Below are 26138 nucleotides of genomic sequence, written 5' to 3'. Positions count from 1 at the left end.
CTCTCGCTTCTGGGCTTTTTTTTTTTTCCTCTTCTTTAGTGAATGTTATACATTATACTGTCTTCTGTTGAAAGGTCAGGCCTTGCCATCAGATTCCCCATTGGATGATCATTTGATATGGATGATCATTCGAAGTTGGATTTGGTGGATACCCTTTCTGCGACGGGATCTTTGCTGATCTTTGAGCCCCATTTGAGACAGCCCCACTTTGATGATCTAATTCCGAATTGAACGTGCAGGGGTTTAACCACAGGGATTTAAGCATATTAAGCACGGGGATTTAAAGGGATCTAAAGGGATCTACGCATAGGGATTTAAGAATAGGGATTTAAGAATAGGGATTTAAGAATAGGGATTTAAGAATAGGGATTTAAGAATAGGGATTTAAGAATAGGGATTCAAGCATGAGGATTTAATTTACAAGGATTTAAGCATAGTGGAGTTCACTCGACGCTCGTAATTATCAGAAGTAACCTTGCCTCGTTCTCTACGACCCTATGATTCTTGAAACCTTGGTTTAGCTCATTTTCCGTTTGAAGTAACCCTAATGATTGTCATACGAATACGGAAATGGCTCGGAACAAGGGGTAAAAGCTCTTGGCAGAAACATGATACAATCTATGATATTTTCAGTCATATGCAACTCTCTGGCTAATAGAACATGAAAACAGCAATTTGAATGGGTAAACTAACTAATCGATATATACACCTGTGGATTATTGTGGATCTCTGGCTCTACGGTCCGCTGATATTCCGGGTAAACTACACTGTATCAAGAAATAGCTACCGCAGAGCTTGAATATTAGAATGTGACTATGAAGTTCTTATCAGGGTATGACTTGGTCAAACCAGTATGTAAAGACGCCGAAAATTTGCACACTCAAGGTTGATAGATCGAATTTATCACGTTGGAAGAGTGCAACCCTAAATGAACTAGGAATAATCAAGGCTGAGAGAGATACCAAATACGACCTTCCGAGATATTGGGAGGTGCCACGATAAGCAAACGGCTGATATAGTTCGGTGTCTGAGCTGTCGAGGCAATATCCCAAGATAGTTGACTAGTTAATGCCACAAAGTATTCCGCGCGCAAGCTACGCAGTCTGGAACACATAACATGTGATGAAATATAACTTAATATCTTATTAACCTTGGAACTACCAGTTTATTTTATCTCATTGTGAGCCGATATCTGTTGGTAAGACTTCTCAGCACTGTATACTGAAACCAAGGCATTGTTTTGATATCAAAAATTACGTTGCTATGAACTAGAAAACATGTCTGTTGGTCGACAAATCAACAAAAAAATATATAGGCTTCTTTCATGCGCTAGATATTACTTGATCGTTGTTGAGATATTACGTTGGGATTGTTTGCCATTGCCTCTACTATATTCTTCCGCACTGCGCAGCTCACTCTGGAAATACATTCGTAGATGCGATATACTCTAAACATATATTTCAATGTGCCTGTGATAACACTTCCTATAAACTTATACTAATTTCAGGGACGTGTAAAAGCTATATTGCTGCAGTATCAAAAATTATGTTGCTCAATAGCTAGGAATATATATATCTTGATCACCATGTTGAATAAATTTTTTATTCAACTCCCTATAACAACTAAATATTGCCCCAAATGCATTAAACTACAACGCAAGCCTTATACACTACTATTATTAGGATATCATTTTATAATTTATCGCATTTACTATGTGTTGTTGAGAACTACGTATTATTGGGTCGGTTGCTGCCTGAGGCCTGAAATCTCCCTACCAAGACCTACTTCTCTGCGACGTAGATCTTCCACTATCTCTTCCATAGTCATTTACTAGAGATATTTTCTCCGAGATTTGCTAAGTAAATGAGATAGTTGGATGAATCTTATCATCTTGTTCTGCTTAGTCTGGACCGTGATAGCATTCCCTTTGGAAATTTGCGATAAACCCTCTCCCCTTATCGAAGTAATATTTTGGAAATACCTAAACCAAAGAATGTAGGTAAAATCAAGGTGTGGTAATAATCGATCGGCGTTGGCATGCTACCTGGGTAGCGGATTGTAGAACTGAAATTTCCTGGCATTCCCAGCTCAGGGGTGTTTTCCCCCTAGAGAGCTAGGGGTGTTCAACCACACTGACCCTAGGAGTTGTCAAGTTTAGAATATAAAAGGGTACCCAGAGGGCCTGTTGTAAGTTATTATTCCACTCACATCCTTCTATCAACCATCACTTTCAAGAACACCTTTCTTAACACTTCCACTCTCTCTTTCACAATGAAGTTCACCATCGCTACCCTTGTTACTCTTGCGGTCTCGGCCGTCGCTATGCCTTCCGTCAACGGAGGCCAGCCTAAGAAGGTTACCATTGCCCAGGCTAGTGGCCTATGCCAGGCCGGCAAGGTCTCCTGCTGCAATCCCAAGAAGGATATCAGCGGCAATGGCGTTCTCGGTAACCTCCTTGCCGAGGGACTCCTGAACAACTTGATCGGTGTTGGCGATTCCGCCTGTGTATCCCAGAGCCTGATCAAGAACTTGAACATTCTCGGTATGTCCTATTCTCTATATGTTTTACCTAGAGACTATACTAATATATACTAGGCTTTGTCGAGGAGGGCCAGGAGGGAGCTACCTGCAAGAACACCATTGCTTGCTGCCCTACTGGAAAAGAAGTAATACACACTTGCGCCCCCATCCGAGTTATTATCGATACTAACGCTCATCCATAGTGCACTGCCATCGAGGCATAGATTCCCTATCGAGGACGGAGCGAATCTTACTCAATATTCTGGAGCATGGAGCTTGGGGTGATATTTTGATCTACAAATTTAATAGAGGGAATCATATTTTTCTTTCCTAACTTTTCCATGTCATCCTGTCTTCTATAGCAAAAAAATTCTAATTGTTTGTGACTGTCATTGATTTCTGATTTTCCAGAATTTCTTTTGTAGCTCTTCACAGAAGGTCTATGATACATATAGGTAGATGCCGGTTGAAATTTCTCTATATTTGCTTATGTTTCCGCATAGCTCAGGAGCTTCATAGCAGTATTTAGATCGTCATTCGCACTTAGTATTGCTTTTGTTGATCCTTCCTCTGCTTGCTTCTCTGGCACGTAGAGAGCTACGTGAATCAGTTCCTTGAAATCTCTCGTTATCTCTCTCTTCCGTAGCCATCTACCAGGGATCTTTCCGTAGCTTTGCCATCCCACGTCAATCAAAAATAGACGCATATATCTCAGGCCTCATTTAATAGAATGAAGAGCCAGCATCCAATACGACTTTGGCCGGGGGCCAGGCGCCTACGAATAACACATTATGGAGCAGTAGGAATGCTGCATGTGACATCCCCTGACTGTAAAAATATAAAAATATAAGAGGAATGTCTAATCTGTATGTGACCTAAAAGCCTAGACGCAATCTAGAGATCAAAAAACAACCTCCTTTTTGACTGTATCTACCAACTAAATTTTCCAACTTCTAGCCTCCTGCCAGTACAGGGAATCTCTTTTATCTTCCAACTTTTCGATTCGGTGACACGCTTGTAGTATTCCCTCCGGGGCTAGCAGCTGAAAGGGCGGGGAATGCCAATTGTGTCAGAAACTATTGCAAGAGTGATGTCTGCTTGGATTTGCCCTCCGAAGAAGCATCATTCAATAGCATCTATGAAGCTCACCAAACTCCTCGTAGATCTTAGTGTCAATCCTGTTACACGCGATTTTGGTTATGTATGACACCAAGGGCTTGCCAGAACCTGCACACAATTCGTGTCATGAAATGACGACTGATAGTACGGCGTTCGCCAGGTCTATTCAGCGTACGTCAATAGCCCCACAAATTATTATTGCATACTGACGGGCGGATCATTGAAACGCCCGAGGGGAAGGGCAGAAAGAGGCGGAGACGAGTTCACCGCCCGTGGTGAGGTCAGGTCCCTTGGACCCATCCAGTATCTGTAGTCTTTAACAGAATCTACCCCATCCATTGAATTTCTCTACACACCCGTAATCCTCAAGTTCCATCCAATCGATCGGATTGAGCAACACCTGTAGCGTATAACAGAGTCCCCAGGAAAACCAGGAGGAGCTGTGGAGAGATTCGATTCGCTGGGGAGCGGGTCAGATTCTTGTCTGACACATACCATGTACGGCATATCTGACATTTTTAGTTTCTTACGGACGTGAGGCTCATAGTTAACAGACAATTAACTAATTGTAATTAATGTATAGAATTCTGAAGCGAAAATAAAAACATACAACAGTGAGGATTCGCTGGTGGTCACCCACCCAACTACTAACTCACCGGCGTGTGGCTTAAGTACGGCTGAGCGGACGGGAAGCCCTGTTTTCCACACCCTATGGTCGTATGTGCTTGTTATAGTATTGGAGAGAAACATAATTAGATGTAGAAAGGGTTATGTGATCTAAGTTCAAAGATAATACTACCATACGCATGGAATGATATAGCTGTTCTTCCACTTGCTTTCTATTCACTTCTAATTTCGTCCCGGATTTAACAAGGTATAGTAAAGTAGGGAGTAGTCTTGGGATGTCTCAGCTCCTATATTCTACATCACAAAAACCGACTAACATGAACTAGCGCGCACCAACCCACACATACGCAAGAATGACATTTCCACTCTACATATTTTCAACTTTCCATGTATGGAGTGCAGAAATGCATGTACGAAATCGAATGGTGCTCGTCCAACTACCCCCTGGGATCCTATGGACCATCACATCATGCCTTTGCCAACAGGGGGATATTTACGCCTTGATCCGAACCAATCCTCATCTATACAAAACACTTATTACGTGTTTATATCGCGTTCACAGCCAAAATAAGCATGGAGCCGCCATTTCCTTTCTCGCCGAGCGGAATTTCTGTTTTCAAGTTGGGAGTTTGATCGATGGACTGAAGATCTCCCGCGACAAGCCTCAAGCATCCTCAGCAGTGGTAGAAGCAACGGAAGATATGACTTCAAAAATGTAAGAAGAGAAAACCTCCGTGCCCTGGAGAATAGGAGATAAATTGCATCCGGAATTTCGGGATATTTCTACCCACCCTATTATCGGGCAGGGATACAGCCTCTCAAGTATTATGTGTATCCAGCACGCTCTAGTGGTGGCAATTCGGGGCGGACACACCGAAATCGTGGTGGTCTTGCTAGACTTCGGTGTACAGGCCAACTTCTACTACGATAAACGCGTTCGGTGCTGGTATAAGATTGACTTCTCGCCCCTCTTCACTGCGGTGCAATTCTGGAATCTGGAGCTAGTAGATTTGCCACTTAAGCGTGGTGCTGATCCAGAGCGGTATTTCCCTTCACCGTTATATCGCGCTGTGGAGGACGGTCGACGGAATATTATCACCATATTACTCAAATACGGCGTGGGGTGGCACGCAGCAAAGACATTGAAGCTAGCTGTACTAAGAAAGGATGAATCTATGGCGAGATTCTTCTTAATGGAGGATTAGATGTCTCACAGTATGGACATGCTGCACTCTACACTGCTGAGATGAATGGCGATTGGGATTTCTTCAATTTGTTAAAGTCTCGTGGTGCCACCCTAGCTGCACTTTCTAACAGTGATAGGATGACTGAGCCATCTCTTATTGGATTTTCAGGTGTTCTAACCACATTGCTCCCTGTATTTATCCCACTAACAGCTTGTTACCAATGCGTCGGGGCCGGTATGACCACAATAGCAGTAACAATGGCGTCGTACGGCAACGAGACAGCAGAAATATTTACAATGGGTTCTCTCATGCCCAGCACTACCGTCGCTTGCTCCGGTGCAGTACATATCACCTCCTAATCCGACGCATCGGAATGAGGTCCCAAAATTTAGGAGTGATAGATTGTTTGTTATAGTGGAAATTCTCATTGTTGGAGGCCTGGGTCATTAGATGCGCTACCTGGTGCTGATTCGTAGGCCGGCAATCAAGGCATCAAGAAGAGGTTGATACGAACAAGTCGAGAAATATACCGATCTTTGATGGTAGTCAAAGGGCTTTTGATTCTTATCTGGCTCATTTTATGTATTGCTAGTAACCTTATTCTTGTACTATATATATCCAGCAGTTTCTAATCATATACGATTATTTGTCCTAAATTAGCGTAGTGTTAAGGATAGGTAATGGTACCGTAGGCAAGCTAAGCTGGGAAAAGCGCTTATTTTGCTAAAATACGAGAATCAACTTTACTGTCCAAAAGAATACCTAATTAGATCTAGGGTTATTCCAATATATTTTGTCGGCTTATAGTACAGTATATAGCTCTCCAATAATGTATCCTGTACATACGACCATAGGGTGTGGAAAACAGGGCTTCCCGTCCGCTCAGCCGTACTTAAGCCACACGCCGGTGAGTTAGTAGTTGGGTGGGTGACCACCAGCGAATCCTCACTGTTGTATGTTTTTATTTTTTGCCTTCTTTTTTTGGCACATCCTTTATCTTATATTTTCCTTTCTAGTTGTTAGTATTTATTCTGCACGGATACTCAAATATCGCTGAAATGACTATGCATTGTCAAAGCAGATTCCCGTCAGATAGCTCTATTATATGCGACGCGCGCAATGGCACCAATTAGTCCCGTGTGTTGGAAATGGTATAGCACGCACAGTACTAAGACCAAATATGAGCCTCGACCAGGTGAAGCTGATATGGATGCGACCGCGGAGGGTCACGGGAGGCCACACAACCGAGTGGCCCACACAAGGCCGGAAGGGATGTCACCAGGATCACTGTTCCCCTTCCATAGACGCTGGGATTATGGAAATACAGTTTCTTCTGCAATTTCATATTACCCTTCTTCACCACGCACGCACATAATGCAGTTGACAATCCTGTCCGAAAAATTGGATTCTCTTACAATGGATGACTTTATCCATGAATTTCGAGTCATACACGCCACGGAGACCAGAACGATGGCAAAGACCTTGGGGATCATTACCAAATACATCCAGGGTGTTCGTCTACCGAATAAAGATCCACTCCTTCATCTCCCAATCCCTGAAGCAGATCCATTCGTTCACTCCTTTGCCCAACTTTCTTGGCCATCTGTTACAGTCCTGCAAGGAGCCCTTTCCACCGAGGGCTATCGAAAGTCCGCCGGCAGTCATGTCTTCGCTATTCCCCTCAAGGTCTACGTGACGGAGAAGTTACACCCTGGAACAGAAGAAGAAATACAAAGCCCCGACAGCATTCGTGTGGTGGTTGGACTATCTCCTCTCTCAACGTCAAGCTTCCCACAAAAATGGAGCGAACATGCTGCATTCTGCCGCTCAATCTGTGATCGATATCAACGACATCAAATAATTCCTCTTGATGCCCCGAAAATAGAACAGATTTTTGGACACACACAGTTTACACCAAATGCTGTTGTCACCTCGGGAGGATATGAAGATTTCGTCTTCGGAACACGTACTGAGGCTCAAGCATTCTTCGACCAACATGGAAGCGCTATACGTGATTCATATGACCGTTTTGTTGATCCGAAAAGCTCGTTTTGTTATGCCTTTGATAATGTCCTACAGTACAGTCCATCGGACCGTGGTTTTATTGAGACAGTTGTGGGCTTCTTTATTGGAATAGCCTTGCGACTCAAGGTGTTGTTTAACTGTTGATAGAGAGGCTTACTGTTTACCAACTTTGGTCATAAAACCGCGCAGTAAGAGGATGAAATGGACCATAATACCAAATACTGTGGACATAAATGACCTACACCGTTGGCTAGTCGACTCAAATACCATTGGGCCTTTATCTGCTACAGCGGTGGCGGGTTAGAAGCATTCCATGCGATTATTTCCTATCAAATTTCAGGATTTTTTCTCTTCCGCTGCCCTCCAATGGTCGTGGAATTAGTATTTCCTAGTACGGAGAACGCATTATTCAAAGCTCTCGTTTGCTGATCGGAGGCACCTCCTCGATACTTCAAGCCTAGCAACTGTTGAAAGAAACGCATGACCGCCGCTCGATCATTCAAAGGTACATGTCGGTTAGGAGATGATAAAGCCGGGGCTCCCAGCCCAGATAGTGTGAATCGACGTAGCGCAGCGCTGTCACTTTCGCCATCCAAGAGAAACACTGTTTCATCATTATCATTTCCGACACCTGAAGCCAGACCGTTAGATGAGAATATGGTGCTCAAGGACCATAATGCAAGCGCAGAAAAGTAGAGACAAGTAGCACAAAAATCAGTGAGTGACCCAGGAGGTATAGATCTTGCGATGCGCAGCACCTGGCCAGCATGCCAGCTGGCTTGTCTCATATTTGCAGCACTGATTGGTTGAATAAATGATTTGTATATATCAGACGACCGTTTTTCACCGTCTTTCCCTGAAAAAGTCTCAAGGATACCCAGTGGCAGGTATAAAGAAAGTGAGACGGTTTGGTAGATCAGCCGAATAGCCGGTACCAAGCGCTGTAGAGGCTCAACTGCAACAATCTCAAATTGTTCCAGAACTTGTAGTAGTTCTTGCTGCCATAAATTCATGACCATCGCGCTCCACTGGCCGGATGGTCCGTGACGTGTTTGGTTGCAGTTTGCTATCATCGTTGATATGCCGTGGACACTTGCTAGTGCAGCCAATGGAAAATCTCCATGACGAGGGAAGCGGCTGAGACAGGAGATATTTTGCAGGGTGGTGGCCAGGGATGGCATGGGAGATATCGTTTTTTGAACCTCTTGGAGATATACAGATCTCCACTGAGCGGCGGTCTTCGCATCCCAAAGTTTGCGTGAGAAGGGAATAGGGAGATCGAGCTCCATGTGTGACATAAGTGGATTTATGGATCGCAAAATAGATGCCTGGGCGTCATGAATGAACATGTGGTGAGCAAGTCTGTAATCCTGTATCAGCATTCCTTCTTCGAAAAAGCAATCACTCTAATGGGAGGCATCTTTTTATCACCTTTTGAAGGACTCGTGCTCTACCCATTCGCGCCATTTGCGTTCAAGAGTTGCATCGTCATCGGTCACAGTGGGAATGATGGTGGAATATGCTTCATATTTGAAGCGCGAGGCTCGTCGCAGCATCTGCTCGAAAGTCAGGAGACGATTACGATGTCTAGGAAACAAGGTGCTTGACTGACTGTCACGACTGGCTGCGCGAAACTCTCGGCAATTTCAACGCGCCGTTTGTCACCACTCCAAAGTCCAATTTGAAGGATTAGGGCATATTCTTGTTGTTGTTTCAAATCGCGAGTTAGAATATTGTTGTCTTCATACTACGGGAAGTTAGCACCTCAATATCTAACAGTCATAGCAGGCAAGAAATACCTTGCCATTTACTTGGAGCCGAGCTACCTCCATCATAGCATAGCCAAGTCTCTGGATTGCCTCCACGTCGGAGCGAACTGCTCCCGCGGCGGCGAGAGTTAAAATCATCTCTGGGCTTTCCTGATTCAGTTGCATGGTTGACTCATGAATGAAAATGTCAATGTTGGATCTCTGTTGTGTAAAGAAAACTTGAATCAGGCTATCCAGGAGCTCTGCGCTTGGGAAGCACTGCATGATTCGATTCAAGGCCTTTTGCTGACACATTTTGACAACCAATGCAAATGCCGCATCTCGGCTCTCTTTTGACAGGGGCTCTGCAAAGATACGTGGCCTGGAGACATCTATAGATTCCGGAGTGTCAAGGTGCTTGGGCACGGACAGATAGTGCTGGTCCATGTACGCATTGTCTTCTGCACGGGGAGTCCAATGCGATAAAGGGGAATTGTGGAGAGGATTTGTCTCGACGTGGCTGGGAAACTCTGAGCCAGTCGGGATACCTCGCTGAGCCGGTTGTTCTTCAATAACCCGAGGCCGTTGAGGGGGGCCCATTCTATCTAAGGAGTCCAAGAATTCGAGATCTTCGTCCGTCAACCCTAGCTCAAAGTTCATACCGCCATACACATTCAACTGATCATATTCCTGTATCATTGATTAGTTCAAGTCCACAGTGACATAGCTGCTAACATTAGCAATCTTTACTGACCATCAGTTGAATCGCATTCAAACCTTCCATTTCTTGGTTGAGGCTTTCGTATTGGAGGGAGCTGACACTCGCTCCTTAAATCATGACTCAGCTTCCAGATGCATATTTTGATAATCATGGGCAGGGTTAAAATACCATCAATTTCGTTTGTTATTATCATATCATCAGACGGAGCCTCAGGTCCAGAATTTCCCGGAACGCCGCCAGTATGCGGTCTCGTCGGCTCTGGGTCTTGTACAATAGGGAGAAAGTCTTATCTCGTAAGTGAAAGTCATGAATATGTCGAGGACTAAACAATATCTGAACTCACCATTTTGGCCCTCCTCCGATTGATCGGTAGGCCAAATTTCTTGTTCTGATATCGCAGTTAGGAACATCATTTCTGGGCATCCACCGATGCAGTAGGTATCTTACCGTGGGCCGAGTCGTTAAGGTCATCCCCCTGAGACCATTGACAGGTCTGATTTCGCCGCGAACATCGTCGACATGGTTTCTCATCGTCACACTTGAGCTTGGACGCCGCACAGCTCTTGCATGCCTGTGATACACGTCCTCTGATCCTTGGGAGTAGATTGGGCCTATTATGGCTATGCGCAGAGGTATGACCCTGGGCATGTCGTCGAAGAAGATCACTGAGAAAATATTAAAATCGAGATACGGTGGTATTGCTTATACAAGGAACCGACATTCTTCCGAACCCCTTGCCACATATCTCACAGCTGAACGGTTTATCCGCAGTATCTGTATCAGGATATCAGCTATAAGTCTCGTTCAAACCACCCGCTTTTATATCTGTCCAAGCAACATACGAGATCGGACATGACGGATGAGATGATCCGCTCGGCCATATTCTTTCTTGCAGACTCCACATTGGTAAAACCCCCGAGCAGTGCCCCTGGGAGAGGTGCATGGCGTGTTGGATATAGGAGCAGTGTCAGTCGATTGGTGAGGGCTAATCATGGTGCGTCGCGAAGTTCAAGGGACTTTTGTGTGGGTGACCGAGGGGTTAGCTAAAGCTATCGGAAGGTGGACCACATCGGCCCCAGATCTTCCCCAGATTGACTGCTGCTGAGTAAGCGAAATATTGCCCCGGGGCCCGGTCAAATCCCATACAGAAATCTGTTTGACAATGTATGGTATCAGTGGTCACTCTCTAAAATAACAAAGAATTCAGGAGACATGGAAAATTGTGTATGGTATCCTCCGTACGATCATGTGATATTGTAAAATACACTGTAAAATTGTTGAGTCCGTTTATGCCTCAGGTTCATAAATCTTGCTCACCTTGATTTTCCTTGCTCTCTCTTAGCTAGCTGACAGCAAGACAGCAACCGATGGTTTCTTTCTTCCAAGAAAAATTCATGTATTCATGTATCTCATGTATTCATGTATCATTCAATCCCAGTTCACTATTTCCAATAAAGTTGAAGTGCTACACATTCGGGGACAGGGAATGCTCAAACTTAATTCAGTCAGGTTTTTCGAAATGTATGTAGTTACTCGTATCCATATAAGGACCAGGAGCCTTCGGACTATTTATTGGCTAGCCTCCACATCAATACCCTCAACGTTTTCGCCGAGTACTCCCAAGCCCTCAACCTTAATGGGCTGACAAGGAGTAAGGACGTACAGCATCCTCGCACATCCGCCGTTAGGTGTAACATTCTTCCAAGCATGGTTTGTGGCTCGCTGAATTGCGATGTCGCCTCTCTTCATAACTCGCTTCTCCTCGCCATCCAAAGAAAGTTCAACCTCGCCTTCCAAAACGACACCGTAATCCAACGAAACAGTGCGATGCATAGGACTTTCAGCAGCGGGTGGGAAGTCGACAATTCGGCAAACGGTTCCGGTTGAAATAGCAAGGCCAGGGGGCGTAATTAGATTGGCCTCATATTTCTTGATGTCGGCGTCTTCAGACAGCTGGGCTGGGAATTCATTGGAGGTGTATGCCAAGCCGAACGGGATGCCATTGACGACCTGTTTGGGCATAGGCTCGGGGACCCGGGTGGAAAAGACGGCTTTGCCATTTTGGTTGTGGGTGGTAATATACCGGTTGATGGAGGGAAGCTCGGTGCTCATTTTGAGTAAGGGTGAGTAATATTCGATATGTTAGAAGGAGGGCAATAACTGTTGAAAAATTGAACCTGTGTGTCTACGGAGTACTGAAGGAGAGATATATATTCGTAAATAACGATCAAATTATTTCTGTACTATCGGTTTCTAGTTTTATGCTATGATCCAATGATACAAATCACCTTGGGCCCCCTCTCGGATGCCCCGGCTCCACCTTGTCTAGAGACATCGGCTCATTTTTTCGGCAATAAGCTAAATTTCCGTTCCTATTCTACCCAGTATCTTACGCATTGGGGACAATCGGTAAGGTAACAAAGTTCTCGTAGGACGATCCGAAGTGAATATGGTTAGTTCCCTGCAATTTCTCGGCGGCACTACATAGCATGTCAATAAATCGTCATTAGCTTGTGAAGAAAAATTGGAACGTACCGGTCAGTCGGATCATTGTGCTGGAAGATGCCTGAGCCTTGTGTGTCGCCGGACGCCACCTCCAGGATGAGCTTGCCGCCCTTCTCAACCACGACGTTGGTAGGCCAGATCTCCACATCAACGGGATATACCTCCCCAGGCATGACGGGCAAGACGTCGCTCGAGAAGTAGTCTCTGTAGGGAATGTGCTCATTGTGCCTCAAGTGCTGGGCGTTGATCTTCCGCATGCTAACACGGAGCCACCCCTTGGTCAGAGGCACGGGATCTCCGGCGGTTCCAGTATAGAAAACTTCCTCTCCCGAGGGGGAGATGTATCGAATAGTCAAGAAGAGATCAATATCGGAAGGCAAATGACCTCCCTTGTCTGGAGTAACAGAAACGTTCAAATGAGCTGTGATGTGACCTGTGACCTCAGTTTCCTGCTCGAAGGCGGGGGTGGAGAATTGCAGGAGGGAGGGTTTATCGAGAGTTCCCAGCGCACGATAGTTGAGTTTAGCCAGCTTGGATTCCGGCTCTGGTGTCTCGGTTTCCAGCTGCTGAGAGGGAGTCAAGAAGAATTTGGTGTACTGAGTTCGGGCAATAGGCCACTCGTTCTCAACTCGTCGACCATAGGTCTTCTCTGCCTCGGCGTTGTTAAAACCGACGTTGCCCTTTCTCAGCAGAACATCAACCTTGGGTGCTTCACCCGTGCTCCAGCCATCCTTGTCTTCTCCCTTCAAGAAGGCATCCAGGAAGCTCTTTTGAATCTCAACTTCTTCCTTGTAGTAGAATGGCAAATCGTGGCGGCCGGTAATGAAACGAAGATATTTCAAGTCCGATCCGGCATTCATATAACCCATCACATTACCACGCAGGTGCAGCAGGATACCACCCCAGTTAGCCACGCTAAGGAGGGGGACCTTGATATCCTCCATGTTATACTCTTTGGAAGAATAATAAGGATCGTCGCGGAAACGGTTCTTCAGATTGTCAATATTCTGATCGTTCCGGTTGGCGACCAGTTCTTCCTCCGAGAGGTCGCCTTCGATGGTATCAGGACCCCAGTTACGGTCTGCGCGTCCGGCGAGACCGTATTGGTTCGATACAACTTGGCGATCCCACCAGAACTTGATAAAGGCATTCGAGAGGATACCGCCGTGGCGGCAACGATCACGATAGTAATCGGACATTCCCTCCCAGGGAATGATACAAGCCAATCCCTTGGGCTGGCGCGCAGCGACACGCCACTGGCTGCCGGCGTAGTAACTAATACCAAGAAGGCCAACCTTTCCGTTGGACCAAGGCTGTTCTGCAGCCCATTCAACCACATCCACAAAGGCCTCGCTGGTGCCACGAGACATGGCGTCCAAGACACCAGGAGACTGGCCTAAGCCCCGCTCGTCGGCACGAACGACAGCATAGCCATGCCTAGTCCAAAAGCCAGGGTCTGGAGTCTCCCATGCAGAGTGATCGGAGTGATGTTCGGGATTCACTTCATTATAGGAATTGATTGCGAAGCTAGATAATCAAATCAGCGCCAGATGTGGAAAAGAAAAAAACGCTAGAAGCGATGTACTTTTTGTAGTGAAGATCTTTACCATAGGGGCCATATGTCACCAAAACGGGTGCGTTGGGAACATCTTTGGGGCGGTACACATTGCAGCGAATAATCCCGGCGTCGTTCGCAAGAGTGATAGTAACGTTCTCCTCGAAAATGTAGGGGAATGAAGTCGCGTCCACGCGGGTAATGTCCTTGATGGGATTCGGCATAATGAGATTTCGGGTGCAAATTATATCGAGAAACAGGATCCAGTATCTCGACTAATAAATAGAAATAGATCTATGAACAAAATCGGGTCGCAACGTTCGGGTATGTGGAGCCGAACTGCATCGGCAGCCTGCAATGCAGCAGGATAGATCCGTTATGGAATATGCAGCGATAGAGCCGAGTGTAGATGCCACCATTTAGCCGGATTTCAATAGCGGGGAACAACATGTTCTTTTCTATTGCGACTTTTCCCCTGCTTCGATCGTTTACCCCCGTCAGTGTCTGGAAATGAACACTAAGACTAAGATGGACGTGAACTCCCCTGCAAAGGGCTTGAGAGTGCTCATTGTCGGGGCCGGCATCGGTGGCTTAGCGGCAGCTATCGCTCTTCGTCAGCAAGGTCACGAAGTCGAGGTAAGAAGGCTTTTGAGGCTTGGTTGGTGGTAGGTTTGCATTCAGTTCGGCTGACCGAGTGATAGTTGTTTGAGCGATCTCAATTCACTAACGAGATCGGCGCAGCCATTCACCTTACCCCTAATGCAAACGGTCTTCTGAAGAGGATTGGGGTGAATGCCTTTGAGTATGGCGCTGTACGAGCGGAGCAGGTAAAAACCTCGCAAATCTGTTCATGATTAACGTGAAGAATTAACAATCAAAAATAAAGGTTCGAGACTACACCTCCGATGGCAAACTCGCGTTCACTATGAGCATTACCCAGTTTGCAGGCACCTGGCAGCATGTAAGAAATTGTCTTTCCTGGGCTCTTGGGAGTAGACTGACAATGGTTAAAAGGAATGGCTTCTGATTCATCGCGCCCACCTTCACGAAGGGCTGAAAGACAAGGCCAGGGGCCCCGGCAAGGGAAAGCCTGCGGTTCTGCATACCTCGAGTAAGGTTACTCGGGTTGATCCAAAGACTGCCACTGTAATTCTTGAGGATGGAACTGAAGTTCATGGTGATGTTGTTATCGGTGCTGATGGTGTGCACTCTGTGACCCGGCGTCATGTTGCTGGTTCCGATAAGCAGGCCTTCAGCTCAGGCAAAAATGCCTTCCGATTCATGGTCTCGCGCAAGGAAGTGCTTGATGATCCCGAGACTGCCCATCTGGTGCGGGATTTGGGATCTGTCGATATGTGGCACAGCTCCGATAGCAAGGTGGTTATTTACCCCTGCGTCAACAATGAGATGCTCAACTTTGTTTGCATTCACTCCGACAATCTCACCAACATTGGAGTATGTGGAGGCTGGGACCAGGCTGTTGGTAAGGACACATTGCTTGAGATTTACAAAAACTACGATCCTGTAGTTTGCAAAATTTTGGCGAAAGCGGATGCGCAGACACTGAAAATTTGGCCTCTCCTCGACATGGAAACCCTTCCCACTTGGGTTGATCACCGCCTGGCATTGATTGGAGATGCAGCTCATCCATTCCTACCTTACCGCGCATCCGGCGGGGCCATGGCACTCGAAGATGGTATTGCTCTGGGTGTCCTACTCCCGGGTGATCTTCCGAAGGAAGAGGTTCATGAGCGATTGAAGCTTTATGAAAAGGCACGCCACGAACGAGTCACCCGAATTCAGGAATATACACGGGAATCTGGAAAAAGCCACTTGCCGATGGACACAGGTATGTTCTTGGTTCTTCTCAATATTGTAACCTACTCTACCCCAAGTTTTCCACTTCCCCGAGCTAATGGTTTTCATTTTCAAAGTTATGAAAATCATATCTGAGATTTACGACTACGACGAATTTGACTCCGCTACCGAACATTTGAGACAGCACCAGCGCGCTCAAAACCCCAAGGTTTATTACCGGCAACCATCTGTGTTTGGCCCCATGCCCGGCCCTCGCCAGGACTTTTGGGGTCGTAGCCGAGCTTTGGCATCGGCGAAGGCTAGCTTCTGCACAGCTTCCATCAAGATCAAAACCAGTCGGACCCTGCTGAAGAACCTTTTGCCTAACGACACATACAGCTTTTCCGGACATGGCAGCGTGGCCTACGCAACTTTCTCCCAGACCACTTTGGATGGCTTGAACTGGCTTGCAGGAGGAGGATATAACCACATGGGGCTCTACATCCACGGCATTGAGTATCCGCAAGCCAATGGAGAAATCACCCGAGGAGCATATCTTCCAATCCTGTTTGAGGATCTCACGGATCCCATCCTCTCTGGAAGAGAAGAGCTTGGATTCCCCAAGGTTTTCAGCGCCATCGACGTGGACAAGCGGGAAGAGTCTTATCATGTTACCACAAGCTGGAGAGGCGCGGTGTGGGGCCGGATGACACTGACTGGTCTTAGTGAGGCAGAGAAGACTTCATCAGCTGAAGCCGGGTCTGCCGATACCGGTATTTTGGTACATCGCTATATGCCATCTGTGGGCCGAGAGGGCAAGGGCACCCCGGAGGCAGAATATCCAGTATTCGTCGATTACGCATTGGAGTCCCAAATTGTGCCCACCAAAATTACCCGCGTGCTCAAAGCATCTAAAGGAAACATTCAGATCGACGGCCTTGATTGGAATCAGCTGCCTACCTTGCACCATATCATCTCTCGCCTTGCCGAGATCCCGGTATATGATATCGTTGAAGCTAAGGTCACCGAAGGTGAAGGAGTGATGGATATTTCCGCTGCGAAGAGAATTATATAGGCAATCGTGGATAGGCACGCAGACTCGAATTATTGCAGGTGCCCAGGTGTACATATAAATATTATGTACTCAACTCTCTACCCTGCCCAGGTGTTCACTTCCCGGCAGATCAGCAGTCATCATTTGCCCCTGGATGCTTAGGTGCGCATATTCCTCTACGTCTTAGCATAATCAGCAGTAGGATTTATTTGGAATTCTAGCAATCAGAGGAATTTTTCAAGCTTTTGTCATCCTACGGTGATTCCACTCGAACGGATGATTGTTCCATAACAAAATACCAGAATAATCTTATTCAAAACCACTTAGCTAGAAGCTTTCCCAGTCGTATCTACCATTCACCACCAATCTCGTAATGGAAAACCCGATCATTTACTCTTCCTCCCGTAAAGCGCCAAACTCGAGATACGACCTGAAACCAGTTAGTCATCTTGACTGTTCTGTCAATTGAAATCAGGAAGAAAACATACTGCGTTGAGCCAGACACCGTGTAGCATGACTGTAATGATACCTCGTTCTAGGTTATTTGCGCCCGGTGGCCGCTGGCTCTGATCCAGGTTTCGGTTGATAGGACGATATGCGGGAGTTCGATGATGATCAGCGGGCCAGTTTGATGGTTGGTTGGCGGGTGCTGCGGAAGGAGGTATCACAGGCGCTGGTTGTTCATGTCCACTGTGATGGACTTCATAGCCCTCCAGAATAGCAAAGGGAGCTGTTGTCCGGGTGCTGGTTGTGGTAGTCATAGACATGATTGATAGTGGAAGTAAATTGGTAAAGCGAGAAGGAAAAAAAAAAGGATTCTCTGCGGGAATCAAGCTAGTACAGGAAGTTCAACTTCACGGGGTGAATCTGGAGTACCTTAGTGAACTTCTACGTCCCTCATAATTCGGGGTTCGGGGGCGGATCTTTCTACTCGCGAAGCCCCACGCATGACCAACTATGAAATTATTGAGAACATGCCGGATTTATGGTGCTAGGCGTCCGACTGGGTCGGTTGCCACTGTACCCCAAGGCATCCGACACGGATCATCGGCTAGAATGTGGACAGCCGAGAGAAACCCGAGGCATATACTATACCATGAACGTTGACACAATGCTAAATGACGGCAGAATAATATTGATTGTCACAGCCTGGGAGATAATATCCACTCTAATTCAGCTTGGATTTTGTCAAACTTGTTTGGAAAAATGGAGGCCAACTCAACTGTTTCGAATCTTCCTCGTCAATTGGCCCAGATCGTGGCTGGTAGCATCGATGGCAGAACTGGCAACATCAGATATCGCCAGAAAGAATTCCACCGCCTACAAAACTCCATTCTTGAGAACTTGAATGAGTTCAAGCAGGCTATTACAGATGACTCGGGCAACACCCCAGAAGAGGTGCAGATGGAGGTCACTTTGGCTTTGAAAGAGATCCACACGCATTACGCCTCTCTCGATGTTGCGAGAAACTTGGAAGTCGAATACAGAATCGCAAATGGTAAGGATAACAGAGATCAGAAGAGAGGTGCTGGGATTGTTTATGTCATTCCCTCGCAGCATACCCTCTTCTACTCTGTGATCGCGGCCCTTAGCGCGGCCCTTGCGGCAGGGAACTCCTTCGTTGTCGAGGTACACTATTTCTACTTCTACTTTCAGTCTCCAAAGATATATTGACTTATCAACTTGTTTAACAGATTCCCAAGACCACATTGCGAGTTTCTTCACTTCTTCGCTCGATTCTTCCCAAGACTCTCGATAGGGATACATTTGCCATCGTTGAGACACGACCGGATGATGGTTTTCTTCGCTCGGCTATTGTATTGTCTCAGCAGTCACAACCAGAGGAGCTGCGTACAGTGGCTATAGTGGATCGCACTGCCAATCTGGAAGATGCAGTAGTCGACCTTGTCATTTCTTGTTTTGCATTCAATGGTCGCTCCCCATATTCGCCCGATGTCATTCTTGTGAATGACTTCTGCGTTCAGCCTTTTATTGATCTGTTGATCAAGCATGCTCCGAGTTATTTGGGTCGTGGATTGCAACAGGCCAAGAAGGTGCCAAGGAAAGGCAGCGGTGCCTCCCTGTTGGAACGTATTGCATCAGAAGAGGGTTGTCAAGTCGTCGTTTCTGGGACTGGTTGGGCCGTGGCGAAGGTTCAAGATCGGTCAGTCTCCTGCAACTACTTGAATTGCGCCCCGTAAACTTGAGATCTAACATTCAGCTAGGAACTCTTTTCTCCTGAAGTCCAAGATTGATGAGCGGCTTCTCTTGATTCACCAGGTCGCGAGTTTAGATGACGCGATCAACTTCTGCAATTCGTCAGTATACCATATATTCATATTTCATCTGCCCATAATTATGCTAACAATCCTTCCAGCATGGGCACACTCAATGCAACCTATACCTTTGCTGCACCCACTGCGGCGAAGTATATCTCTGAATCAATCGATGCCGGATTGGCATGGATCAACCATGTCCCTTACGATATGCTAAGTAAGACAGATTATCTCATTCATCGGGTTCTTTCATTTTCTGACCGCGCTTCTTTCCCTCTAGTTGGCCCAGTTCTTCCTCTCAACACCGCTCTTAGTCAAGAAACCCGGTATGCACCGGATCTCTTCCAAGTATCCCGAGGTCAGATTTTGCACAAGTCGCCAAATACACTTTTAGCAAAATCTCTGCTGAAGTCAGCCGGTAAGCCGCAAATTGGGGCTTCACTGGGCCAGTTTATGGGCCCTCTGCCGTCCCTGCAGCAACGCCCTGGCCACAAAATTGGGTTCTTTGAGCAGGGCTTCGTAACAGGAGGCATTCTCATTCTCACCTCCCTTTTTGCTATGGGAGCTGCAGCTGGGTACCACGTTTGGAAGATGCGTTAAATATGGATTTCTTGATTGTAGTATAGTCAAATTTGAATGGATTGCTTATTTACTAGGGTCTCTAGATAAGCCTCAACCTCAAGTACTAGAGATATGTAACATGCATTGAAGAAGCTATAAAGCTATAGTGATAGTCTTAATAAATACAATTCTTCCTTTTCCTTCTATACATACAATCCAACAGCAATGAAGCCCCAGAAGCTATCTCCGTATTGCTCTCCATACATCAAGGGTAAACTATTGGCCTTATCTAATTACTTAAGGCTCATGCTCCAGCTACCAACTTCCAATAGTAAACTGAGAATTACACATATTTGTCAACTCCCAAGTCTCAGCTCCCAGAACTCCTAATGAGCCTTCATCCTCAAATTCTCCAGCTGCACCTGCAACAAACATAGCCGACATGAAATGATCGTCCGTCGCATGTGCATCCCGGTACTGAGGGTGCTTCATGAGTCTCGTCATCGCCCGTCTGAGCTGTGGCCCTGAGGTAGTGGTGATGACATCCTCCACCGCCTGTCTGAATTCCAGCGCCCAGTGCTCCGGGGCAGATTCCTGCGCAAAGCTGTCTCGGAATCGAAGCATAGGAGCCCACCGATTCCTATACAAGTTGTGGACTGCGCCACCAGTACCTATGATAAGATATCCCTCGTTGCGCAGCTCACGGACAGTCGAGCCGACTTTCATATGATAATGGGGATCGTAGCGCGCGTTTAATGAAATAACTGTGGTGGGTGGACATCCTTTGGGAAACATGCGTATGAGAATAAGATAAACGTCGTGAATCCACTCAAACGTGTCGTTGCCGCTCACGTTGAACCCGGCGTCTGCCAGCAGCTTGATGCATCGGTCGGCCGTCCCGAGATCATTGTTTAGCTTGTAATCCACATACTTAGAGGGATGGACGTAGGCAACTGGGCTTTTCCCGGGGTTGGGCATGTGGAGACCTGAATTTGGTCTCCGAAGCAATCCCAATGAGCACCCTACGTTCAGCCGATAGTTAGCATTGAGGGCGATCGGGTCAGATTTTATTAACATATTGATGCGTACCATAATAACGATGCCCTTGATTCCGTGCTCGAGAGCCTCATCACCGCATTTCTTCCAATATTGAGCTGACGAGGACTCCTCGCCTAGCATCATTGTTGAGCCATGTGAGAAGAAGTGTACTGGAGTCGGCGCTACAACATGATAAGGTTAGTTCCACTGTCCGATACATGTTGAAAAGCTTCAACTCACCCATTGTGTTGTCACAGAGGTGTTTCCAGCGTTACTGTTTGGTTATTGCTATATGTTTGGTATTTAAGCCCGGATGCCTCAGGGTCGGGTTTGGGGTTGAACCCCGGATCGGGTGGCCCACAAACCCGAGGCAGTTTCGGCTTGCAGACCCGCAGCAAAAGAACAATGCATAGAAAAAAGAAAAAGAAAAAACCTGGGGAATGCTGGGGTATTTCGTGGGGAAGGTCCTAAGCTAAAATTAGGCTAAAGAATATGGTCCAATTTCGGGATGTAGTGTCGGGATTGTCATAGAATATTAGTCGCATTGTTCTTCTCGTTCAACCGAGGGGACCCCTCTTTAGAATGTTATATATTTAAGCGATTTCGCTGTGTGTTCGTTGCTCATATATTCTTTTCTATAGGGTTGTCTTTATCAACTCATCTTTTATCAACTCAAGGCCTCTCATGACTTCCTCTCTGAACTGGCGTCCCGGGAAACGGGTTGCCATCATTGGAGGAGGACCTGGTTCGATCTCAAGCGGCTTATCCTTGATTCAACGAGGCTACGATGTGAAAATTTTTGAGCGGCAACCGGAATGCCAAGCGATTGGAGGCGCGGTCCTGCTATCGACTCCTGTTTTGGCGATTCTCAGATCCTATGGCTTAAACTTGGACAATGTCGGTTCATACACTGTGACCCACTTCACAAATAAGCAGGGAAAGGAACGCGTCAAGCTGCCATTCAATGCGGAGGTTGAGAGGCGCATGGGTATCAAAGGCTGGCACTACGGCGTCCTCCGTTCATCAATCTTCAAAAAGATGCTGAACCTTGTGCCTGAAGGTGTCATTCATGCCGATCATGAGTTCACTTCGTACACGGAGCAAGATGATGGCATTGGGGTTTCTTTCGCAAATGGCCATCAGCTCACGGCCGATATTGTCATTGGCGCCGATGGAATTCGCTCGAAAGTCTCGCGACAAGCATTTGGTGATCCTCATCTGTTTCACACCGGAATTCGTCTTTGGCTCGCTTGGTGCGACCACATACCGGGTATCCCTGAGAACTACGGTGTTGTTTCACATGACCGGCAATATCAGGCTAGCTTTTTCCCTATGCTTCATGACGGCAAGCCAGGATTCGAGTGGTGGGTGGTCGAACCATCGTGGGACGGGAAGCCTTTCCCCGATGATCCTAAAGCGCATCTTACCGAAATTCTCAAGGACTGGGCACAGCCGATGCCTCGCTTTTTAGAAGCCACCAACTTCGACACTCAAGTATATAGATGGGAAATCTTCAACCGACCTTCCATGAAAAAATGGTCCACCGGAAAGGTCGTATGCGTTGGTGATGCCGTGCATCCGGTCTCGCCATACGCAGCATATGGTATGGGTATGGCAATTGAGGACGGTTATTTCCTTTCCAAAGCGCTCGACGGTGTCGATTTGCGTGATAAACTGGCAGTCAGCGCTGCATTTGAGATCTACGAGAAACAACGAGTCGACTATGTCAATCATAACATGGAATTTGCCCGGTTCCTTGGAAGAATGTTCCACTCCGTGCCTCGGCCCCTCGCCAACATTCGCGACTGGATCTTTGACTATACTCCGGTGCTTAGTAACTTTCTCGCGAAAGGCTACCTCAAGAAAGCGGAAGAGGAAACACTAAGCTTGAAGGAGCTTCAAGTTATCTGAGTTGGTTATGTTGTGACATGAGGCTTGTGCAGATCAAGAACAAGGCCGCTGTGTTGGAAATGATTCCATGCACTCTGTATGAATACTCAATAATTCTTCTGAAATCTATCACTGTATCGCGCTACTCAATCATATCGGCAGTCTTTTTTAGGTTTCATATGCTATCATTGAAAATAAGCATACGGACCCCATTCTTTTCAAGTATGGTGCTGACGGAATAGGTGTATGTTTGAGTAATTTAATAGGTCAATTGCGAGCATCTGATTAGCCCACAGGTTTCACTATTCTTCATCAGAGTTTGACTGAGAAACTGACGGTTGGAGACTGCCGTACCTGGCGCCTTCGGGTAGCTATTCCATAGACAAAGTTCGGCGAACAATTGCCCGTTATCTGAAATCTGCGTTTTTTATAAAAATATCTAGGTAAAATTCCTGTCATCGCAACGAAGTAGGTATCAAAGGTCTCCCAAAGGGTGGCATTAAACCTTGCTAATACATTAAATGAAAAAAAAAAGAATTGATCGGAGATGAGAGAGGTGAGAGGAGTGCAATCCTAGCTAAAGCCAGATTATAAGAGGATTTTCTCGCATTCGTCGGCTGGACTAAGCCTGAAGCCTCTCATGCCACCTTGCCAGCTCAATGCTATTGCCGTTCTGGCTGAATCACGCAACTCAGATTCATACTCCCCGATGACCCGTAGACCAAGAGTTTGTGAATTTACAGCAGCCGAAAGCCTGCGAGCCAGATCTGCAGCATCACGCAAGGCAGTGTTAGCCCCCATCGCCCCAGTTGGGGGCATGGGATGAATCGCGTCACCCAGTAAAGTCACCCGTGGCGATGGCTCCCAAGAGGCCAGCTCGGGTGAGGCAGAAAGCATCCATCGGGTTGAAGTTTGAGCCTCGTCTTGCATCTCGAATAGCACCTGTAAGTCAGGATGCCATGACTTGGTAACGTGCCGAGCAAGTTCAGCTGACTTCTCTGGGCTTAATTGCCAGGACATGCCATTTGACAACGGAATATTCGAGTAATGAGTGACAAGTACCCAATACACGTATGGGTTTGGAAGCTGAGGTTTCGAGACTTTTTCTGCGTGTGGGAAACGGATAGATTCAAATAGCAAGGAGGTCCGAGACTGATCGTCTGGATCTGTGATGAGAGACATTCCACGGTGATACGCCTCGGGAAACTTGGCTAGAAATTCGGGGGTCAAGGGTGTCTTTCCAAAGATGATGCGCATGCCTGTGTCGATACCCTTGAAATTTGGTATGTATTGCTTCCGGACCCTAGATCGAACTCCATCTGCACCAACAAGGAGAGCTCCGATTTCCTTTGAACGGTCGTCAAAGAATGCAATTGTGTCTCCGTCGCTCACAGTGTAATGGTCGAAGCTCTTTCCGAAAAACACATGCTCTTCCAAACCTGTCAGCAGAACCTCACGGAAAGTGCTCCGATCGACAGTCTGCGGCTCGAGGAAAGGAGCCGACCCAAGGGGCCTAGGAGGGCCAGTGCCGCCGACTGGTGTACCATCGGGTTTAAGTCTCACGCCCCCCATAACTGTCTCGGCGCAGGTATTCTCGCATATAGCCCAGGCGACAGGGTATCTCGAAGAGCATAGATACCTTCACTGCTCACCCTCAACCTATAGCCCCGAGTCCGGAGATCATGCCTTTCATCCTGTTCAAAAACTTTGAAAGGGATGTTTCGTTTCTTCAATCCCTGGGCCAAGCAAAGGCCACCAAGCCCAGCACCGACAATCAAGATTGGACGAGACATGGGAGTTGTGCAATAAGAAAGGGAGAAGACAAGATCAGAAGAAAGGGCGGTAAATGTATGGGTCTGGGAAGAGCCAAACTGGATGGTCCTTTTGTTTCGCGCCTCGCTCAATTTATATTTCTATATCATCGTGTCAGCGTATATTTGCTTAGCCCCCGATTTGATAGTCGGACATCGGGATTTAAAGGCCCGACCGGTCAGTGAGTCATTTTGTGACAATGTCAGATCAGCTTTTCAAGTATTTTGCAAAATTAAAGATCATGACCATCGCATAGACCCCAGGTAGAGTTCTAGCTTTGTTTTTCGGTTTCTGTTTTGTGACCCCTTTATTTTATTGGAGATGAACCCACTTCCACGGCCCCCCATTGGATATGACACGCGTAATCAGGATCGAGGAAGAGGAACTGCTGAAACAGTATTATCGGACAAGGGGGTTTATCCTTCCAATTTGTAACACGCTATAATCCTGAAGTGCACTAAAAGGAAGTAAGAGAAAACAATACAGTGAGATCTGTACAAACGTGTTGACGGGACTGTCTCCGGAGGTGATCCCATGTCACGTGAAAGCCATTCGCTTGCCGATTGCGTTGGGAAGTCTTCTCTTAGGAAGGTATACCTTTATATAGTAAATTATATAGTAAAATATTTAGTGCGTAATAACTCGAGTGCCCTAAGAAGAAATGAATAGAGCGAGCCGCGCCCGAAATGTGGAGGTGACCACTTGGATATGCTGAATGTTTTTCTAGTTTTGCTTTGGATGTATATAAGCAGAAAAGTAGTGTGATATTTTATATACGATGTCCTTTTAGATATCATTTTTTTTTGGATATTTTCTTTCCCTATAACCCATGGGTCACGGGAACAATACCATTTCATCCATGTCTCACCTAAGCTTGCGAAATTTACCAAATTATCCCGTCCTAGATAAAAGGTGGATATAGAGATATGTGCTATATAGAAGAAAAAAATTAAATTGGGTTAGTAACGGTGGAATTGAGTTCGTAACTTGATACACGACATAACTCAGATCTGGGGTCTAGAGAATCTGGATCATTGACCACATATACATAACGTGTTCTAATCCATTTGAGCGTTTGCGCCCCCTGTCTTCCTACGCCTGTCATCATGCCTATCACGATTAGCAATTCTCACAAACTATAACTTCAGCAGCCGAGCAATTTTCTATTGGAGGTTGCACCTCTAACTTCTTTCTATCTCGGTAGCGGATATGTGGAGCAAGTGGTAGACGAGATTCATATGGAGAAGAATTTTGGCTCAAATCTGAGGAGATGACGGGTGTTTGTGAGGTAAGGCCATGATGCAGCGGCGTTCGCTCTGGATAACCAAGTGCTGATATACGTATATCTGCACCTCTGTAGACGAGGATTTCTTTCTAAATTTACAGATATAATAATTTACAAAGCATACAAAGAGAGATCTTACAAAGTATTTGAGATTCAAAAGATATTGTAGAATTTCGCCTTATCACTCCATTTCCTAGAAAAATAGTCCATATTTATCAATTTACATTCCACCTTCGTTTCATAGCCCCTCCTTCTCGAGGGAAATATATGGAAACTACGGAGTACTCCGTAGCAGGACTCGATTTAGATTGGTAATTGAAGCTCTTTGCTGACGGAAGGCGATATTGTGATCTCTCGAAACGAGCTTAGTACTTTACTTGGCCTAACGCACGGCCTGACTCGTGTAGGGTGGATAGTG

General features: G+C 46.4%; 12 protein-coding genes across 12 annotated transcripts; 6 read left to right on the top strand and 6 right to left on the bottom strand.

Annotated features, from left to right (window-relative positions):
* Nucleotides 1-2271: 2271 nt before the first annotated feature.
* Nucleotides 2272-2744, top strand: N7517_004061 (uncharacterized protein; the record flags this gene model as incomplete). The annotated part of the gene is made up of 3 exons (XM_056721791.1): nt 2272-2542; nt 2596-2666; nt 2724-2744. 3 exons carry the CDS (start codon nt 2272-2274, stop codon nt 2742-2744), a joined length of 363 nt encoding a protein of 120 aa, XP_056578041.1.
* A 2349-nt stretch (nt 2745-5093) lies between these two features.
* N7517_004060 (uncharacterized protein) lies at nt 5094-5471 on the top strand (the record flags this gene model as incomplete). The annotated part of the gene is made up of 1 exon (XM_056721790.1): nt 5094-5471. One exon carries the CDS (start codon nt 5094-5096, stop codon nt 5469-5471), a length of 378 nt encoding a protein of 125 aa, XP_056578040.1.
* A 1356-nt stretch (nt 5472-6827) lies between these two features.
* On the top strand, nt 6828-7622 carry N7517_004059 (uncharacterized protein; the record flags this gene model as incomplete). The annotated part of the gene is made up of 1 exon (XM_056721789.1): nt 6828-7622. One exon carries the CDS (start codon nt 6828-6830, stop codon nt 7620-7622), a length of 795 nt encoding a protein of 264 aa, XP_056578039.1.
* Nucleotides 7623-7807: 185 nt separating this feature from the next.
* N7517_004058 (putative C6 and C2H2 transcription factor RegA-like) lies at nt 7808-10940 on the bottom strand (the record flags this gene model as incomplete). Its single annotated transcript, XM_056721788.1, has 9 exons — nt 7808-8840; nt 8910-9034; nt 9091-9225; nt 9278-9916; nt 9981-10054; nt 10291-10335; nt 10395-10612; nt 10667-10721; nt 10790-10940. 9 exons carry the CDS (start codon nt 10938-10940, stop codon nt 7808-7810), a joined length of 2475 nt encoding a protein of 824 aa, XP_056578038.1.
* A 576-nt stretch (nt 10941-11516) lies between these two features.
* On the bottom strand, nt 11517-12059 carry N7517_004057 (cupin domain-containing protein; the record flags this gene model as incomplete). Its single annotated transcript, XM_056721787.1, has 1 exon — nt 11517-12059. The coding sequence occupies one exon, from the start codon at nt 12057-12059 to the stop codon at nt 11517-11519; it is 543 nt and encodes a 180-aa protein (XP_056578037.1).
* A 277-nt stretch (nt 12060-12336) lies between these two features.
* N7517_004056 (CocE/NonD family hydrolase) lies at nt 12337-14231 on the bottom strand (the record flags this gene model as incomplete). The annotated part of the gene is made up of 3 exons (XM_056721786.1): nt 12337-12427; nt 12483-13979; nt 14038-14231. The coding sequence occupies 3 exons, from the start codon at nt 14229-14231 to the stop codon at nt 12337-12339; spliced, it is 1782 nt and encodes a 593-aa protein (XP_056578036.1).
* A 286-nt stretch (nt 14232-14517) lies between these two features.
* On the top strand, nt 14518-16879 carry N7517_004055 (putative salicylate hydroxylase; the record flags this gene model as incomplete). The annotated part of the gene is made up of 5 exons (XM_056721785.1): nt 14518-14643; nt 14709-14834; nt 14894-14968; nt 15022-15856; nt 15942-16879. The coding sequence occupies 5 exons, from the start codon at nt 14518-14520 to the stop codon at nt 16877-16879; spliced, it is 2100 nt and encodes a 699-aa protein (XP_056578035.1).
* Nucleotides 16880-17207: 328 nt separating this feature from the next.
* On the bottom strand, nt 17208-17625 carry N7517_004054 (uncharacterized protein; the record flags this gene model as incomplete). Its single annotated transcript, XM_056721784.1, has 2 exons — nt 17208-17288; nt 17347-17625. 2 exons carry the CDS (start codon nt 17623-17625, stop codon nt 17208-17210), a joined length of 360 nt encoding a protein of 119 aa, XP_056578034.1.
* Nucleotides 17626-18064: 439 nt separating this feature from the next.
* Nucleotides 18065-19734, top strand: N7517_004053 (aldehyde dehydrogenase PutA; the record flags this gene model as incomplete). Its single annotated transcript, XM_056721783.1, has 5 exons — nt 18065-18487; nt 18553-19022; nt 19084-19176; nt 19236-19351; nt 19415-19734. The coding sequence occupies 5 exons, from the start codon at nt 18065-18067 to the stop codon at nt 19732-19734; spliced, it is 1422 nt and encodes a 473-aa protein (XP_056578033.1).
* Nucleotides 19735-20010: 276 nt separating this feature from the next.
* On the bottom strand, nt 20011-20977 carry N7517_004052 (DODA-type extradiol aromatic ring-opening family dioxygenase; the record flags this gene model as incomplete). The annotated part of the gene is made up of 2 exons (XM_056721782.1): nt 20011-20915; nt 20974-20977. The coding sequence occupies 2 exons, from the start codon at nt 20975-20977 to the stop codon at nt 20011-20013; spliced, it is 909 nt and encodes a 302-aa protein (XP_056578032.1).
* A 440-nt stretch (nt 20978-21417) lies between these two features.
* Nucleotides 21418-22644, top strand: N7517_004051 (FAD-dependent oxidoreductase; the record flags this gene model as incomplete). The annotated part of the gene is made up of 1 exon (XM_056721781.1): nt 21418-22644. One exon carries the CDS (start codon nt 21418-21420, stop codon nt 22642-22644), a length of 1227 nt encoding a protein of 408 aa, XP_056578031.1.
* Nucleotides 22645-23211: 567 nt separating this feature from the next.
* On the bottom strand, nt 23212-24195 carry N7517_004050 (FAD-dependent oxidoreductase; the record flags this gene model as incomplete). The annotated part of the gene is made up of 1 exon (XM_056721780.1): nt 23212-24195. The coding sequence occupies one exon, from the start codon at nt 24193-24195 to the stop codon at nt 23212-23214; it is 984 nt and encodes a 327-aa protein (XP_056578030.1).
* Nucleotides 24196-26138: the final 1943 nt, after the last annotated feature.

This window comes from Penicillium concentricum (genome assembly GCF_028827145.1).
Source record: "Penicillium concentricum strain IBT 3081 chromosome Unknown utg000002l_segment0_segment0, whole genome shotgun sequence".
Lineage (NCBI taxonomy): Eukaryota > Fungi > Ascomycota > Eurotiomycetes > Eurotiales > Aspergillaceae > Penicillium > Penicillium concentricum.
The sequence above is the reverse complement of the archived record's forward strand: the minus strand, read 5'-3'. Positions and strand labels throughout refer to the sequence as shown.